The 19,775-nt window shown below is 44.1% G+C and overlaps 1 protein-coding gene across 6 annotated transcripts in view; it reads left to right on the top strand.

Moving 5' to 3' along the window:
• The window catches only part of osp (myosin phosphatase Rho interacting protein outspread), a 144,734-nt gene extending 125,306 nt beyond the window's left edge, over nucleotides 1-19,428 (top strand). The window contains exons 5-15 of one of the 6 annotated variants that reach the window (XM_018025163.2): nucleotides 4,330-4,402; nucleotides 4,752-5,264; nucleotides 8,724-8,896; nucleotides 9,018-9,158; nucleotides 9,254-9,415; nucleotides 10,051-10,223; nucleotides 10,339-14,304; nucleotides 14,386-14,674; nucleotides 15,110-15,554; nucleotides 16,921-17,055; nucleotides 17,492-19,428. In XM_018025163.2, coding sequence (XP_017880652.1) covers nucleotides 4,330-4,402; nucleotides 4,752-5,264; nucleotides 8,724-8,896; nucleotides 9,018-9,158; nucleotides 9,254-9,415; nucleotides 10,051-10,223; nucleotides 10,339-14,304; nucleotides 14,386-14,674; nucleotides 15,110-15,554; nucleotides 16,921-17,055; nucleotides 17,492-17,640 — 6,219 coding nt within the window. In that variant the 3' untranslated portion in view covers nucleotides 17,641-19,428. Of the gene's footprint in view, nucleotides 1-4,329; nucleotides 4,403-4,751; nucleotides 5,265-8,723; nucleotides 8,897-9,017; nucleotides 9,159-9,253; nucleotides 9,416-10,050; nucleotides 10,224-10,338; nucleotides 14,305-14,385; nucleotides 14,675-15,109; nucleotides 15,555-15,982 lie in introns of all 6 variants that reach the window. The other 5 variants (XM_018025164.2, XM_018025166.2, XM_018025165.2 and 2 more) reach the window with 5 other exon arrangements.
• Nucleotides 19,429-19,775: the final 347 nt, after the last annotated feature.

The raw sequence follows: 19,775 nt of genomic DNA, 5'->3' as shown, positions 1-19,775 counted from the left end.
TTTTATTTATGAGAATAGAAATTTGTGTAAACATTCTAGTTATGAATAATTCGATGTAGACTATTTTAGCAACAACAGCAATGTTGATAGTACTCTTAGCTTTTATTCTTCATTTTTCAATATCAGTATAATCGTGTAACCCTGTTTGTATGGATCAACTTAATTAGATAATATGAAAAGAAGCCGATGGCTAATTTCCATAGTACGGTTACACAATTCCGTGGAACAAAAAACACGGAAGGCTTATCCCGCGGTAAACGTTTCACGGTAGCGGAATTTAATTTCTGTCGAATCGCAAATAAGCCGGGGCGCGTTCGAACAGCGTGGAATTACACGTTTGACGAGCGGAGAGCGAAGCGGGCCGGTGCTCCCCGCGCCGCGAAAAAGAAGTGACGCTGACGGGGCCGCTGTCATTCGTTGATTACGGTGCTCGCATAATCATTACTACATCCTTCTGCGTCATGCTCGTTACGCTGCTGCCGGTAATACCAGTCGGGTCGACTTGTCTCACCGGCGGAAATAGCTTTAATAAGCGCGCACCTCCGAACGGCCGATCGCGTTCAAACGCGGGAAACGAATCGTGACAACCGACGCCCGCCCGCGGATTTTCCGTTTAAAGACCCCGGCCCACGCGAATTCCATCATTTCAGCTCATTTCCTTCGTATAAGCATCCATATACAACTCCGTTCACGAGTTTTAGGACGTTGCTTATTGTCCATCAAAATGTCTGATGAGTATTCCGAATTAATAATCATCAGGGACGTGTCTCAATTGGGGGATTATAGTAAATTTTTACCTTGGCCTGTCACAAGTGTGACTCTATTCTCACTCAATGTAAATTAAGCATACTTGAAATTAGAAGAAAAGGCTTAGATATTTCTTTTGCTTATACGATTATAAACGGTTTTATGCAAACGATACTTTGCCTTTAATTTAAAAGAAAAATTGAGTCTCCACCAGTTTTTCTCTATCGGATTTCCATAGTACCATGAAAATAAATCGCTTCTATGTAATTGTTGGACAACGTTGTCATCGGTGACAACGAATGACAGCAGATTATATCCGTAGTGTTTGATTACGGAACCGAATGTTCGAAGTGAAAGAATCGAAGTGTCTAATGATTAGGTTGAGGGATCCGAAGACTTTCCTCCTCGCAGTTTTTGCTCGCGATTTAATGGTCGGTTTCGAAGTACCAACTGTACGCTTTTTGTTTTCAAGTCCTTTACGCGTTACGCCGGCCACATGGGGGTTGTCTTTATATTCAGGTTTGAAACCGGATGTTCGACTTGGTATAATCGATTTAATGAACAGTCTCGGTCGTTTGTTCTACTCGAGATACAATCTTGATTGTTGCCCGCAGATTATTAGATATTCCGTGATAGCGGTTTAGGTATCGCTTAATTGTCGTCTGCCATTCGAGCCATCACCTATTCAATGATACTTATCTTTACTCCCATCAGCGAAATTGTCTCGATAAAACTTTTAATGTTCCACTTCAGTTGTCTCTACTTATTAATACTTTCATATACGATCGCCATTAACCTACCGCATCTAAATTCTTAATGATGATCGTGTGAAATTGCGAGGAAATCATTCGTTGCTCCAGCGACGTAAACAAAACGGTACTGTGGTATTGCAGAAATAATTATTATTACAAAAGTGCAGAAACAAACCAAGACAAGAAGACATTTAATTCTCAATTATCTCGGTGGAGTCGAGTCGATCTTCGCGTGGAAGGGGCAAACGATGGTGCAGGAAAACGAGAAATAGACGAAGAAACGAACTCGGCAAAACTGCGATAATGCTCGATCATTAGCGGGGCGCTGTCGCAGTGTCACGCTCGTTACAGCTCAAAATAATGCCGCGCCACGCCGTTTGCGTTCGCTTTTCTACGATTCACCCGGGATTTCTTCCTCCTCTTCTTCGCCCGGTTTCTTATCGACTAACGCCAGTAACTCCTCGGAAGGAAAACGAGCCCTGGAGATTATGAGCACAAGCGACGCTACAATGCAGCCTGCTCAGTTACGTCTAATTAAACGACGAACATTTTCATCGAACATTAATATCATGAAAAAATAGTCTGCTTATTTTATGCGTTACCTGCAATTCTTCAGTTTTACTTACAATATCTTTATACGTGCACTCCCGTCCAAGGTCGTTTATTAAAACGTGAATACAATTTTCTGGTTTCTCCTTATTGGAAACATCGTCATATATTGCGATTTTATTAGTCACATCGTTCTCTGTATAAGAGAAAGGATTAATAATAGAATGTTAAGACGCCTCCAATTCGTAGAATTTTTCAAATCTGGCATTAAATTCTGTATTCAATTTTAGACTCTAAAATTTAGAATCTAAATGTTTCAACGGTGGGCACTTGAGAATTGCTCTGTGGGTACCGCGTCGCCAATCCTTTCAGTAAGTTCTCGGACATACAACTTGATTTAAGTGTTCTATACATTATAAATATTTAATAACCACTACTTTTTATTCCATAATGTATGCCGGTATTCAAATTTTATTAAATGCCCGACGATTTATGGACGGGAGTGTATATGTTCTTTATATAAAACTAATTGGCACGACGTGATTAATGTTCGATCGGAAAGATGCGACACACTTTCTGTTCTTCTATCCTTTCACTGTGTCTCAAAGCCGCAATTATGTTGAATAATTGCTGCACGAACGGAGCGCGTTGTCCTTTGCGATTGCGAGGGATAGTTAACGCGTGTACGCCGCCGTTGAATTAACGTCGAGGTTCGATAACAATAAAAGAGCCTCGTTGATGTTATCTGATCTACGCGTTTCGCGATCGCTCGATAGACCGGGGTTCGCGGATCGTATACTGTACAGTATCCCGTAGGTTGTCGTCGCGTCAGGAGAGGCTGTCATTTCGCAGTGTTGCTTAGGTCCTCGACAACAGAGCCGTTGTGCAACGGATGATCGATGGGAGAGTAGCGACGATTCTCCATCGCGTAGATAAAAATCAGAGAACGTTCTTTTAAATCTACGAATTATTGCCCTGCGGTTATGCGAAAATCGCAGCCAGAATTAATTTCATTCAGCGCCGGCCCTTTCAAGGTGGAGAATAAGAACAGAGAGAGAAGAAATATAATAAAACGAATATAATTTAGCAGGTTGCAACATGAAAGTCAAGAGTCCAATTGTTAAGTCTTAAAGATTAATTTTTCGAATTGGCATCGCAAATGTTTCGTACAAAAATGTCTCTACTTATAACAGCGAGTATCATCGCTTTCGATTTTGAGATCGTGTCAAGACCGATCGATCGCTCCTGGATCGGTGGTCCATTGTTCAACCAATCGCGTCCAGTCTATTACGCAAGGAATGATCGATCGGCAAATGGAAAACTGCTCGTCGACGTTGCGGACCTGCAGCTCGGTGTAAACGTACGATTACGTTAAGAGGCCAAGGCAACGCGTGCGTACGCCAACACGATCGAATAAACCGGTGAATGCCCGCTGGTGCCTTCTATTTTCTCTCGTCTCTCGTAAAAGCGACTTCGTGCGATATGAGATGGAACGAGATTTGTCCCTGATTCGAGAACAACACCTGTTCAATCAGCTTCTCCTCGTTAAACAAGATCTCTGCATTTCTCGGTCGAAATGAAAATTAAAATTAAATTCTTATTCATATATGCATCTTGCAATCCACTCCAACATCAAGAAATCTGTTTCCTAAAAGTCTAGCTTAATTTAATGTTGCAACAAATTGTAGATTAAAGAAGAGATAATTGTAATAAAAAAATTTATCAATTCTGATAATTTTTTTAATGAATTTGGAACAAGTCACTGTTATCTCCCTGTCTCATCGAGATTCTGTCGGATTATCAAGAAATAGACGTTAAATGGTAAGAAGATCTCGCGTTGCAGAATCGATTGAATCGTTTACGTTCGCATTTGTCCGGCATCGGGCCCCATCGTACACGGGCCTCGCGGGTCTTATGAATTATGCACGCCGAGAAGAGCGTAGCCCCGTGGAATATTATCAGCGTCGTTGTTATCTGCCGTTATTGCGGCCGCCTACCGCGACCTGGTCGTGCACGCGGCTGCCCTCGTACCGTCGCCCACATACAAATTCTCTACGGCATTCCACCGTGAGTGCCCGATACAGCTGCGCGAAAAAATGTAATCGTTGCGGCTTTTTAATCGATGCAAACGAGGCTAGCGACGATTTTATTGTGAGAACTGTTGCTCCGTACATTTGTTTCTTTTATTGGTTGAATCGTTTGAATGATCGAAGAATGGAAGAATGCGTGGATGAAATTCGATTTGAAGAAGCGAGTAATCGAAGATGAAATAAATCCTCAGGGTCGACACAAGAGGAACGCGACGTTCCCGGGTGGACAGACGACTATCCTTCAGGTCACTCCGACGATAAGAAGTAAGTAATCGATTATACTGTATCATATCACTTGAATGTCCTCGAACAGATCAAACTAGTTTTTCGTACTAAAGTGTATACGTATAATAGAATCGTTATAGTTAACACATTACACAAATATTTCTTCAAATAAATGAAGTACGAATTAATAATAATTCTTGTATCTCATACGTTTGATTGAGGTTTAATTGCTGTTAACTCGAGGCACTTAAAACGTTATTCCGAAACCCCTAACGCCCTTATATCTATTAAGCGTCCCTTATATCTCCCCTAAATCACGTCTGCGACGCGCCCCTCGGCCTATCTTCAAAGACAATCTCGATTAACACCAAAACCTCTTCATTCGCAGGCAACACTCCGAATCCCCCTCGGCCCCGGTTCAACAGCTGTCGCTCGGAGCCCCGCAGCAATACGTGGATCCCAGAGACAAGTGTCTCCAACGAGCTTTGCCCTTCTGTATTCTCTTCCACACCATCCCTGGTAACCAGCAGCGTGGTGACGACGACTACCAACGCGATGAGCAACGGGAACGCAGAGAACAGCAATGCGTCGCCGTTAAGAGCTAGCACACCCTTGGAGAACGGCTCCAGCTACTTATCACCCGTTTCGACCACCTCGTCTATGAACGGGAGCGTGTCTAATACCGTTTACTCGACCACGTCGACGTCAACGGCTGTGTCCAGCGGGTCGTTAACGGACAAGCCACCGATCGTGCCGAACGAGGGTAGGTCGAGCTACAGGGATCAGCCGGCGAGCAGCGCGTCGCCTCCGACCAGGGATAAACTCCGAGCGGAGGACAAGGCCAGGCGGAGGATGAATCAGCACGAGGAACGAGCGGGAGCGAGCACCAACGAGAAACTAGGTTCGTGTATACTATCTGAATGCACTCTCCTAGAATACTCGTAGTTTATTAATTAACATAATTCTAAAAATGTTTACCGTCATTTATAATGCACATATAAATGAGCATAATTTCATGCAATATATAAATCCAAGGAAATGGAACAGAAATCATTTATTACAGCATCTGAATATTAGAATTACATTCTTTTAAAGTCTATTATTAAAATTACGTACTCCTTTTATTCTCACGCGAGACGGTATCGTAAGAATCGGTTTTTACGTAAACTCTAATCGCACGACTCCCAAGGAGAGAAATTGTGTGCCAATCGCAGGAGATCCGGCAACGCGATTCGATTTTAATTCGAACAATGCAACGTTTCATTGAATCGCGGATGGAAACTGGGCCACCGTCGACAATTCTTCTTTCAAACGAATGATTCGCGCGTCCGCGTTAAATCGTACCTGACCCATTTCGTCGTGACAATTGGCAGCATAAACAAAACAGTTAGTGCGTGTCCACGCAACAGACAGACCGTGTCCGTGCGAAAATTCTGTCCGATTTTTATCCGTTTCTCGTAGATGAGAAGTTAAAGGCAATTGTGTTCGGGTAATTCAACGAATAAATGATTTAATTGCAAACTTACTTTCAGTCGAAAATAATTCATAGCACATTCGCGTAATACAATAATTGCATAACATCGTAAATTATTTATAGATTTTATGCATTTATGCTGAGCATAATTATTTGTATGAATCGCTTATGAGAGACTGGTTAGAAAATTGTCACGCAATTTGTAGCGCGTGTTTCGATCAGGCAGTGTCTCCGGACGCAGGAACAGCAGAGAGGAAATTGTTACTGAAATTAATCGGCGACCCCTTCGAACGTGATAGGGGATTCCAATTAAACGAGCCGAAGAGTTTTTCTCCGTCCACGGTTCCCACCACCGAACGCTGCTATCTCTCGTACGTGCTTTCCAATCGGCGATAAGTTAGCTTGTCGTTTTCACTGAGCTACGAGCCTTTAATCGCGATATGATTCTCCATTGGCGCGCGATTCCCGCGGCCTACACGGTTTCTCTGCGTGCCTCGACGCGTGTTCAGAATTACTATAAAATCCCCTGTATCTCGCGTTGTCGAAGACACTTCAGTGTTCGTTATACCATGAAGCGCGAACTTATACTTTATTTAAATAAACAGCATTAGTTTTTACATGAAACAAGAATGTGTTTGTGTGTATGCGTTATTAACGATAAAATAAGTTAATGGGAATTTAAAGGAAGATACTGCTCTATTGGGAGTGAAAAATTCCTCGTTCTCCAATAGCGGAAATACTTGAACGTTTTTGCGTCAGGTTTTTCTAAACTAAATTGGCAGGAAATTTATTAACAACTGTTATCAGTCCAATCGAATCGAGTGTCGTTCCAATTACCCTTTTTTTCTCCCCCCGGTGAAAAAGGAACGTGAATACCGCGAACGGACGTTTTAATCGAGACTAGCGAGAAAAACGCGACGAACTTTTCGTCGATTCCATTTGAGAACCGGTCGCGCGCGCGCGTTAGCCGCGGCCGCACGCTTTACACCGTTATCCCGTGCAATTTGTTCACGCATCATTATCGAATTAGCTTCTTGCGACCGGTTCGTTAGCGAACTCCAACACGAAAAAGGCTAATCCCGTTCGCGAAAACACGTAGGCAACCGTATTTTACCCTTGCCTCCGCCTGATTCGTCGGCGATGATAGTTTAGGTCCAAGGTAAAGATTATTTAATGGCTAACGGTGTGTCGGATGTAAAACCGCCGCTTTCAAAGTATCGTTCAAATAATTGAAGGTTTTCGAAGATGAGGCAGCTTCTTGGAATTAGGATAGTCGAGGATTACGAGGGTTTCTCAATGTTTTCTGGCTGCTCTAATTCGTTTCCAAAGGGGTTTAACGACGTCCCGATCTAAGGATACATTCTGCAGTCTACCGTAATCGTTTCGTCTTAACTAATTACGATTTTCAAGATTACTAAACTAAAATTTAATGATTAAACGAACCGGTAATGAAAATTCTTTGCTTAGGATAAAATCGTAGTTAGAAGATACTTTAATATTAATTGAACTTGTTACAAAATATTCAGATTTTAAGGAGCAAATTAGTGAAAGTCAGTGTCATAGTTGACCCTTTTGTACTATCAAATAAGGAATAACTTTATCGTTGGGAATAATATTTATTAAATGAAAATAGTTAGTGAGAGAAATATAGTAAAGTGGGACAGATACACTACCCATACAGCCTTAAAAAATTCTATAAACAATTCTTATTCTTATTTTATAAGTATATCGGTTCTTAGGAATCGACGGTGGTTCGGAATCACTAGGATTTGATTTCTTGGAGAGATTCGTAATGCAATTTCTAGGCGGACAAATAAATAATCCAATTGATTGCAGTATGTGTCAGTAATCGGTGCAGAAAAATTGGGGAATGCAGGAACGTTTGAGAGATTTATAAAGGGTTTAACTAGCACAGTTAACTTCGATTCTTAACTCGGATCTACCGGCGTGATTGCGCTTCCCGTTGGTTGCGTAATTGCGTGCGCACAATCTTGGAGAAAATCTACCGGTTCTCTCCCCTCTGGTCCGGTCGTGTGCTTCGTGATCTCTGCTCACCCGTCTGATCCGTAGATTTCATTTAGATTGGCATCGAGCGACGAACGAACGGCCCTTGGAACCCGTTGCCGCGAGTTCCACGGCCGATCCCGAGATTTATGTCGACCGCCGATTGCCGAAAGATACCGCCTCGTAAATAACGATGCCTCTTACTGCTTTTTGTTTGCACCCTAAACGACTTTCCCTGGCACTGGGAAATTAACTAATATTACTGGCATCAGATATATTATTTAGAATAATTAATAAGTTAATTGTTTCACGAGAATTTCTTTTGATCTCATGGATAATTATAATAATTTAAATTTAATATATAGTATCTATACGATCTATCGTTCATAGCTCCGATCGACAGTTGAAAGTCAATTTCAGTGGAAACTACCCCATCAGTCTTACCCCATAAGGGGAACATCAATTTTTCCTGACGACTACGAGGCTAGCAGAAAACTGTTATTAGTATAGTAATGGCTGGTAGATTTTGATGAAGACTCGATAGAAACGCGGATAAACGAGCAAGATAAGGTGGTTCGCACCCGAGAGGGGGTCCGGTTATTAATTAGCCGGCAGTCAATTAACCAAGCCGTCTAGTCGGCGTGGCATCGACGCGTTAAGCTTCTGATGGAAAAATAAGTTAATTGGCTAAACCAGCGGTTGATAACGGCGATGAGAAAAGTGGTAGCACTCCCGGAAACGCGTTTCTCGGCTGACTTTTTTTTCTTCCACCGCAGATGATCATTACCATTAGTCGTTTAGCATGACCATTACCGTAACAGTACGCGGGATGACTCTATCGAATGGAGCGGAAAATCGTGAACGATTTGACGTGTGCTTCAGACGATGACGCCTGTCGAAGGATCCTGTTGGAGCACGAGAGAGAACGAGAGGACAAGCTGCGAGATATTGCTGCCTCTCTGACGCAGCCACGTGTTAGGAGAATCAAACCGAGAAGTTCTGAGCCTACCAGAGACGTAGTGGACGCAGCTAACGCGGCGTATCAAGATAAATTTGTGAGTATTTAGGAAGGAATTAGCAATTTTCATTCGTGATGAGAAGATGGAAATGTCTGTCTTAAAAATGTCATTTTAATTTATGTTACGAGTTGTGATGAGAATTGATAATGCGATACAGATCAGGGGCGATCCCGATGGCTGCGGTTTGGATATCTCCGGGATCAGGTACTCGCCCACCTCGGAGCTGAGGGTCGATCTGCCCGCGGAGGACTTACTAAACATCAAGAAAGGCTGGCTAATGAAACAGGGCCTGAACAAGGTTCGTACCCGGCCCGGGCTGACAACAACCTCCTTCATTTCTATCAATAGCCTTAATGAAAGTCAATATATGCAACGGGGCGGTGTGTTCTTCAGGAATGGAACAAGCACTGGTTCGTGCTACGCGGCTGCGGCCTCATGTACTACCGAGATCCCTGCGCGGAAGATAAGGGTATCATGGACGGCGTCATAGATCTGAATACCGTTACCGCCGTCACGCCCCTTCAAGTCGCAAGAAATTATGGATTCCAGACCGTGGTGAGTGTGACCGCCGGATTTACACGCGCGGTGATTTACGGTAATTAACATTCCGCACGAACGAACCAATGGAAATCCAGTTAGACCATACGGGAGCCGTAATTTCCTCCCCACCTCCTCCTCGTTCTGCTTGCGCCCCTTCGTCGTCCCTTGGCGAAATTGTTTATTCCTGTTTACTGCTTCGCGAACCGCGACCTGCGAATCTAAATACGGTACAGATAATAAACAAGCTGCGGATATTTATGAGTTTACGAGAAATTGAATACCGGGTAAGGATCGTTAAATGCAATGCAAAATTACTCGATCTTCATTGTCTACTAATTATTATTAAGCTCATCGCTAGTCAATCATCGGCGAGAAGTGTATAGTTAGCCGTGAATCTCTCGAGGGCTTGTTACTCAATTGGATTGTCGGAATCGACTTCCGTGCTCCGGCTGGGAGTGGCTGGAAAAAATCGGTAACTCAATTTCACGCTAGAACAGATCTCGGAACTCTCTTCGGTTATTTGTGTCACCGATCTCTCTGTCACCCGCTTCGTATCCCGCTGTTTGTCCCACATAGAAGATAACGTTCTCCGTTTTTTCCTCTATTGGCCGATATATTCTCCTCTCTTTTTTCTCGCGAATGTCCTCAAGGCTTGGGACGATAGAGGATCTACTGTGTTGTCCGCGGTTACTGCTGGAATACGGGCCAGTTGGATATCAGCCATTCGAAGAGCCGCGAATCTACCAGATCCGGACAGCAATAACGACTCGTTGATAGTCTGCCAAGACGGACAGCAAGACAATACTCCACAATCGCCCACCGCGTAAGTAATAGAGAATATTTATTACCATGTAACATTAATTACTTTATAAATTCGTAATATACAAGTGAATAAGAATTGTAATTCTGATTTACTTAAGTTCTATTTTTATTTTTAGATCTATAACGGAACGTGAACGGGATTCGGTGATTCCATCGACGTCAGTTACACCGCGTTCTGTCCTGTTCTCTTCGGACGAGGAATATCGCACGGCATCGGAGGGTGGCAGACGAGAATCTGGCGACTGGTCCGAGGTCCCCGTGTCACCGCCTCTCGTAAGGAATGGCGACTGGACCAGCGGGTTGAAAAGTTCCAGTTGGTCAGATTCGGCTAATCACGAGTGGTCGGAGTTACCACCCTCGCCACCGTTGAACAGAACAGCCCTATCTCGGGTAAAAGCCCGATCCAGATCTAGCTCCAGGTCTAGAGTATACAAACGTAGCCGCAGCTCGCCTCCGAGCTCGAGGAGGAGCACGTTGGACAGCGTGAGATCCGAGGACCTGATGATGGCTTGCTGCGAACTCGGCGAAGACGAGGAGCAGCCGAACGGGCATCTGCAGAGTAACAGTTGCCTGTCGAGCGCCAACGAGAGTCCTCTGATCGTGGAACTGTTGGAGAATCAAGTATCGCTGCTGCGCGATCAGTTGGACCAGAATCAGTCGCATCCGAGTACGCTACTAGTCATTATCGAGCGTCAGGAGAACGAGATCGAGAGCCTGAAGTCGCAGTTGAACGCTGCGAGAGCGGACGTCGCGAGTGCCGAGAAAGAGTTATCCAGGTTGAGGCAGCAGAAAGCAGAGGCTACCATTAGAGAGAAACAGGTTGACGAGTTGTTGAACACGATACAGAGAACGGAACAAGAGCGGAGCAAAGACTTGGACGATCTAGAGAAGATGAAGAAGATGTATAATAGAGATAAAGAGGTTCTCGAGTGCAAATTATTGGAAACAGAGGCTATTCTTAGAGAAACCAGCGAGCGATGCGAAATGCTGACTAAGGAACTGGCTTCGAGTCATAGGACCGTAGAACATCTGCAGTCGGAGATATCTTCCCTGAGTAACAGACTGTCTCAGGGAATAGACGAGAACGAGAGGTTGTACAACAAAGTTCGAGAATTGGAGGACAAAGGGGGATTGTCGTCCTCGAGGGAACGTAGGAGAAGTTTCGATTCTCTCAGCGATCTGACGAACATCGAACTGGATCTGGATTTGAATTCCCTGGATAAGGAAAGAATCGTGGAAGAATACGACGAACTTCGAAGCCGTTTCGAAAAGGCAATCTTGGAGATACGCGCGATGCGTAAGGAACTTCGCGAGGCGCACGCGATGCAGGATGCCTTGGAGCTGGAGATTTTTGCTCACAAGCAGGACGCGGCTAACGTGAACGAAACGAATCAAGCTCAGATACAGTTGATGGCGGCGAGGATTCAGGACTTGACGAACAAGCTCGCTGCCAGTGAGAAGCAAGTGAGGACCTTGAAGCAGAAATTAACAAAAGCTGAGACAAGGGACAAGAGGAGATCTCTGTCGCTGAAAGGTCGTGAATCCTTCCAAATTTCGCAAGAAATGGAGGACAAGCTCTTGGATCTGGAGAACAAGATTTGCGCTATAGAACGTGGGAGGAACATCAATGCGGCCGCGACTGGAAGCAGCTCGAAGGATTCGAGTCCTAATCCAAAGAAAGAGAAGAGGAGGGACGGGAAGAGTTTGGATCGCACTAGATTGAGAAGAAAATCGCTAGACAGTGCAACGAGCTCCGAGCCCATGAAGGTGTTGATAAGATTGAGCACGTTGGAGACGAAAGTGGCGAACGTTGCCGAGAATATAGCGAGCGACGTCGAGAAAGATTCGAGCGAGTGTAGCGAGGTGAGCGGATCGTCGACCAGCGAAGTTTCGTTGGAAATCATCGCGAGGTTAAGAAAACTGGAGAGAGTGGTGTCGAAGTCGAAGAGGAGACTTGAGAAGTGTCTAGGCTCGACGCAGGCGGAGGACAAAGCGGAGAAATGTCTGCGCGAGGTGAACGACATCCTCGACTCGTGTTTAGAATGTAAGAAAAATCAAGCCAGCGCTCAGGCGACCGAGTCAGTAGGCGTAGTGGTATCTAGACTAGAGACTATACTTAAAGATAAGCTGAGCGAACTCACGAAGAGGCGGCACACGCTCGAGCAGAACGGACAGCTGGACGATCGCGCGAAGATGAGGCTGACCGCGGAGCGGGTCGCGTTCGAGTTCGTCGTCCTCAGACAGATAAAATGCGCGATCGGTCGTACGTTCGACAGGAGTGCCGTTCTCAGTGAATTGGTCGAAACTAGTCAGCTTGCCTCAAGCTTAACGCGTAAGATTCACGGAACTAAGCCCAAAACGTACCAAAAGACCAGTTACATTCAGTATCTTACTCGAGTGTTAGCGAATAAGTTAGTGCTAGTAGGCGGCGTGGCCGCGACGGAGACCGCGAGCAAGGAGGTGTCTGCGGCTCGTAGCGAGAGCCTGAACTTCCTGCTGCAAAAGCAACGCGAGGTAAACGAGATTGTGCGCAGATACAAGGAGACGAAATTGAGGCAGCTCGCTGAAGCGTTGGCCGCGGAGACGCTGAACATGTCGGAGCAGGAGGACGCGAACAAGCAACTGACGAACAGCTCTGGCAACAAGCTGCTGGAGGATCGAAGAATTCGCGAGGCGTGGGCATTGGCTCAGGAAACGGTCAGCAAAGAGTTGGTGCAGGCCGAGGTGTCACACGTAATCATGCGATGCGGTCAAATGTACGAGCAGAACATCACTAGTGTAACCGACGCCTGTTTGAACTTCGACAATTCGGAGAGCGTAACTTTGGAAGCTTGGATCGACACAGCTCAGATGATGCTGCGTCAGGAGATTGAACAGTCTAATCGCGAATTGTCGGACATGTACGAGGAATGCCTTCACCAGTTGAAGAAGAATAAATCGACGGTCGAAACTAAGTATGAGTCGCGTCAATTACTGACAGACTACGCGGACGTGATCGCGCACAAAGCTTTAATAGATGCCAGAATCGGGCTTCTTCAGGAGAACACGAGACAGTTGACGAGCTTCCCTGGGGAGACTTTCGTATCTAGTCTAATTCGAAACGACGACGTTCTTTCGTGTCTGCTAGCGGCAGACGAGCAAGAGTTCCAAAGCAATCCGATTCTCGACGCGGAGTACAGTTACCTTTATCAGCAGTTTAGTAAGGAGTGCGAGGACAGGATAACCGGATCGAAACGCGCCACGAAAGAGCAGATGAAGAACATCGGTCAAAGCTTGCTGTACCTGGAGGAAGACTTGGTCGAGCTCGGCAAGCGCGTTCGCGAGAGATCTGGTGAGGAGAACGAGAATTTCGCCTGGCTAAACACGAAACCAAGCGCGGCCAGCATCACCGATTGGTCGAATGTCTGCGAGAAGTGCTCGCAGCTACGCGAACAGATAAAAAAATTGAGCGACTATATGAACAGCGTGACTTGCAAACAATGCGAACAGTTGCAAGAAACAATTCAAAGGATAACGGCGGAGCATAACGAGGAGCTGGAGACGCTTAAACGTAATCAGGAGAGAGATTTGATGGACATCAAGGGAGAATTGGATAATCAGAGACAATCGTTGACTTCCCAGTACGAGCAAGAAGCAGCCAGTTTGCGGGAGAAGGCCAGGAAATTGGAGCACAGATTGAACGCCATGGATTCCGAGCATTCAGCTCACGTGAACGAGCTCAGGGCGGCCTATCAGAGATCCATGAGCGCCGAATTGGACACAGACGCGGAGACGAGGAAGAGATACAAGGAGGAGATCAAGCAATTGCGTGCGCTCTGCGAGAAGGGATTGATAGCTATGGAGAACTCTCATAGACGTATTATTTCCGAAATGGAGGAGAAGCATCGACAGGAATTAGAGAACCTGCGAGTGGAGAAGGAGCAAGCGCTGTCAGAAGAGACTCAGGCAACTCTCGCTGCTCTCGACGCTATGAGGAAAGCGCACGAACATGAAGTACAGAAAGAAATTGCGAAATTCAAGCAGGAGTTCATCAAACAGATGCAGGCGCGCGAAGACATTGGCGTACTTCACAAAGAGCACGAGTAAGTAATCAAACTTTATTCCGTTTCACTGAATTGAATTACAAAATTAATATTGAACATTTTTTATTTATGAACTTACAGGGAAGAAATGGAGGAAATCAAACAGGAAATTCTGTCGCTATCAGCGAAGTATTCCTCGAAGTGCGTAGAATCCGCGGCTTTGGAGGAGAAAGTGGGGTCTCTCACGAAGCAGCTTGCCCAGGCGCAGCAACACATCATGCAACTGGACGTGAGGAACAAACAGTTAAGGGCTCATCTAGTTTTGGAAACGAACGATAACACCATGAACGACACGATGCAGATGTTGAGAGGCAGAGACAGCGAGATTGCCGAGCCGAGGGAAGAAATTCATCGATTGCAGCAGTTGAAGGTAACTTCTAAACGTTCGTCCCGCTGTGAATTAGTCCCGATTAGATATGTGGTTAACAAACGTACAACGCTAAACGATTAACTCCACCGCAGTTATATGTTATGATGTAAGCCCTTACGAGATACCGCTTTTGGATAACGATTGTAAATAAATTCATAGTTGTAGACTGGAGGCGAAGTTAGGTACAGCAAGGTTTTTGTATTTGCAAGCTTTATTTGTTCCTTATCACTAATGTAACATGAAGAATCGGACTGTTTAAAGGGCTAACAATTTTACACTAAGGGTTTACTGTACCTACTGAATCTCGTAAACGGCCTACAATTGTCTGGGTAGACCCAGATCATCACGCGCACCGATCTCTGATCGTTTTAACCAACCACACATTATGCCCCGACCGCACTGACGCATTTTGTATTTTCAATATTTCACTAACAGCATGGGGAGGCCCCTCGTGATACCCCGCCCGGTGTGCCATCGAAATCTGCATCGGTAACGAGCTATTCGCCGCCGTACTCGCCGCAGCAGCGTGTACGGGGTAGTAACGAGCCGTCGCCGCCGGTAAGATCGGCGAGCAGCGAGGAGCAGAGAACGATCGGCGAACGGCCGAGAAGCTCGCTGTCGACGTTGCAAAAGTGCAATTCATTGCAATCGGACAACAAGCAACAGGCGGCAACCGCGTTCTCGTACAAGCTCGAACGGGTTAAATCGGTCTCGTTGCCGTATTCGGGTAACATTGTTAGGCCGGGCAGTAGTACTGGCGTGCCGTCGCACGACAGGAAAGAAGCGAACTTAGGGCAAAAGAGCCAGGAGCGTAATGGGCTGGTGTCGCCGCTTTGGGACAGCCTGAGACCGAGGAGCGGACTGCCCCATCAGTATCAAGGTACAGAACGAAGGTGAAATGGGCGAGAAGAACGAACACGTTGAGTGCTGAAGTAGAATTCACCTACGCGAACCGTGTCAATTAGGTTCTTAACGCGATCCGTCATAATTAGCACTCAACGTGTGATAAAAACGCTTCTGGTGGATCGCCGTGCCGTTTCTCGATCCTCTTTCTTCTCTCCTCGAACTCGTCTCTGCTTATGTTTAAAAAGAAAACGCAACCGCGCGCTCGTTTCAAGTGTACGTTGGACGATCTATGTATCTCGTTGCTTTCGGCGATTCAGAAAACTTTGGCATGCTAAAAATTTTAGCGAGGATCGAGGCCTCTGTTTTTGTTTTAACTAGTTGTTTGGTTTTGTCTTTAATCGATTCCGTGGGAAGTAGTTAAGATTGGGAAACTTAAGACTAACCAGGTGCTTTCTTTTTTAGGAATGAACCGCTTAATGAATTAACTAGTTGCTAATGTCCGGCGAATCAAAAGTGACCGATCAAATTTTTAACGTGTTGTTGTTTAATAATCATTCTGTTGTTCACATCTTTAAAGTGTAATTGGATCGGTTGCCGACGATGATAGTTGAAAATGTGTACGTCTATTGTATACGAATCGTAGAAATTAGTATTTACTCAAGGGTTGTCTGACTGTATACTTTCTAACATAATGTGATTTTGATGGTGTAACGCAAAGTAACCCCGCCTTTTCATGGATGTGATTTTGTACTATTTGGATATCCAACTTGTGCGCATAATAATTTCCAATGTACTATTAACGGGTGATTCGGATGGGCGCAAAACGTCGCGTACATGTATACTGCCAACAGCATTTTTATAAATGAAACTTTTTACATTTTCTTACCGGAGAACCTATTTTTGCAGCCAACAGTATGCATCCACAAAAATACAAAAATTTTTACATCGATTTCTGCGTGCCTCCGAACGCTCAGAGTCAAACTATGCGAATATAAATTGTAAGAATCGCTTAATCGGTGGGAACATACTAGGCCTATAAGGAAAATAATCATTCTGCCCGTTGTGTCGTTTAGAACTGATTAACAGACATCGGTGGTAGCGTAAGACTGATAAAAAAATATGTTTGTTACGATTTTTGAGTTCGACGAAGGTTCCTAAAAAAAATCGCGAGTCACATTCTTTAGAATATGAAAGTAAAATGAAAATATGCGAAGTAATTTATGAAATCCTACAGAGAACTCAGGAATTCATCTCGGTTCCATTCACTTTTAAAATGGTCCATTTGTGATATTGTTTGGGACAAAAAATTGGTATAGTAAAGGAAGGGGTTGTAATGCAACGCGTAAGCAGATCGTGCAAACGGGATAATCGTATTTCGACAATTGTATTTGACACGAAAGGTGGCACAGCAGTCGGCGACGGGAGCAGCTGGCAGAGCAACATCAAAAGCGAGAAACAGCACCGCCCGGAGGCGTACGGCTTCCGTGCCGACGATCCTCGCCTCACCCCGGAACCCCCAGCTCTCTCTGTTGCAGGTCCGTTTTCTTCTTTCCCAATTAAGAGGAATCTCTCACCAAATTAGCTCTCAGAATTCGCCTTTCTGTTTCCGTTTTTACGCGCTTTCCATACGCATTCTGTTTTATTTTCTTTCCTTTTTGCTTCCACTTGTTTTCGGAGCTTAGTTGCTTATTTGGTTTCTGTTAAAACTTTTCATTTGCAGGTTCATTTATCTTCGTTACGTTTTCTACAATAATCTATATTATTGTTTAACAAACTGTCTCTGTTATTTAACATTCAAATGTGTAATCATAATACATTAATTCTAACTAACTGATGAACCTGGACTGAAAATCTGTACATATGTGCGTTCTTTTTATTTTCAATTTCTGTTTTCGCGTTTACTTGGGAATCAGGGTAGCATTGGTAAAAGATAGATAAACAACAATCGGTGAAGTGAAAATCTGTTTATAGAGCTGATGAGGTCTCCAGCAGTGAGGTGGTCCAGCAGAAGTTGTCGCAGTCTGCCCCCAACGCCCACGCCGAGCTACCATCACCCGCTCCATCCCCCACTGCCCGCTGTGGGTATGGTGGCCGAAAGGAAGAAACGTTTCGAGCTCTGAATGGCTAATTACTAGTTCTAATACACGATCGAGCCTTTACCAGAAAATTATAATCGTATCATCCGAAATTAATATCGTTTTTGAATGGTGCTAGACCGGTTGCTTGTTTCAAGTCTTCCTCGTCGAAGATCCAGTTTTGATCACTCTTCAGCACATTTCCTTCCATAAATGGTCTACAGATTACATATTTCATCACTGCCACGGTCAATAGGGCTTCGACGGTAGAATGGAGCAACGTTCGTGTCAATTAATACGGTCGCCCGGGGATCGTGCTCGTTGTAACCGTATTGAGCATGTTTATCAAGTAAACATGATTCAATAGCCGAAACGAGGCTCGGGTCCGGCGCGAGGATCGCGAGCTGCGCTTCACGTTGTTGGACGCCTATCGCGTACGATAGGTCGTTTACGAAGGGGCTATATTTTTTGTTATCGAGTGTATACCGTTTACAGGACTGTTGTTTGAATAACAGTCGTTTGATACGCATTTAGACTTTGATACGTGAACTTTATCCCGTAGAACCGAGTAGTAGTTGTCTCAATCAATAAACTCGAATGAATGCGTTCCTGGGGCATTATTCAAATAGTTTGCCGTTTCTCGTCTCTTGATGCAATCAATGTATTTATGACTCGGTCAACTCTCTTTTAAATTATCATTCTACGACGATACGAAAATACGCTGTGAGGTCTTTGAGAATTATTTCTGGTGACGAGAAATGGCAAGAAAATGAATCCAGATTTCAGCGTGGGTCATTTTAATAAATCAACGTTTTAGCGTCTCGAATGGAGAAGTCTCTGAACTAATGAGATCAGAATTTGAAACGATGGATGGTTCATCGTGAGTCAGGTGTGCAAGTATCGTGAGAGTTTAAACACAATATACCGCGTAAGTGTGTGTTGATATCAAAACTATACGAACGATTGATCAAAATTGTTGCGGTTTGTCGCTATTTCTGTTTTACTAAAGAGAGAGAATTAAACGATTTCGTGTAATCGTCGTTTACTATCGAGTAACTTGTCAAAGGGGGCTAATTCTAATCGACGGTCGGCTCAAAGTTCTTCTTTTAGGGAGGCTTTAATCTTTTTCATTTGTTGACACGTTATTCGCGGTTACTATTAATATTATTTTTTGTTTTGTTTTGTAAAGTCGATCAGCGCGTTGAAGGGAAATACGACGGGGTCTCGTCGCGGCAAGAGAAGAGAAGGGACGCGTTATTTCATATGTATTTTTTCTTTTTCCTTACACTCTGTGCTGTCTCTCGTTGATTCTTCGCGGTCGAAAATTAATTGTACGCTTGTTTCGCTCTTGTTATGTATAGATTCTGCACATAATTGAATATAATAACGGCGTTGTCACGTTGCACTGTGTATTACCGCATTCGCTCATTTGTGTAAATGTTTTTTACATCGGATCGCGATATTATCATTTCTCGATGTTAATACTGTATAGTTTATGACGTTTTCAATTTAAGGAGCAAGAAAGTATAAATAGCCTAGAATTAACCCCTTCCATATCAAATGGATTGTTTATATTATATGTTATCATTAATGTATTCTATAGTATATACATATTTCGCAGCTCGTTTCAGCGAAAATGTACCGCGACATCGTGAACGATGTTGGGGCGAGCGGTTCACAACAAAAAAAAGAAGAGGAATTATTGATAACAATGCGATTCATTATCTCTTTATGTAGAGTAATTACTCAGGATTGTTTAACATTTATAATATATTATGATTATACTTATTCTATTTGTATTATAATTTATAATAACGTTTGAAATAAAATATAGTAACCATTGACGTGAATATACATACCTCCGTTAGCTGAATCTATTCTCTCGACATCTCAACTTGTTGCACGGTTGCAACGTATAGTTCTTTAGTCACACGTACACATGCTAACAGATTTATTAAATTGAAGATAAATTATAGAATGGCTTCAAAATCTTCTAGCCCGGTCTTTACTTATATCGTATCACTGTTGCTTATTACAATTTACTTTTATCACTATTTGGACACCGTATCATTACACAATACGAGAAGGCAATACAAGCGAATACTGGACTGTATTAACGAACCAAAATTATTATTTAAACTGCCGAATTTACGTGTATATAAGGGTACGCGGTAACCCGA

The sequence above is a fragment of the Ceratina calcarata genome, unplaced genomic scaffold (assembly GCF_001652005.2).
Source record: "Ceratina calcarata isolate Rehan_Ccalc_2016 unplaced genomic scaffold, ASM165200v1 scaffold350.2, whole genome shotgun sequence".
NCBI classification, from domain to species: domain Eukaryota; kingdom Metazoa; phylum Arthropoda; class Insecta; order Hymenoptera; family Apidae; genus Ceratina; species Ceratina calcarata.
Note: the sequence above shows the minus strand (reverse complement) of the source record. Positions and strands in the feature narration are given on the sequence as shown.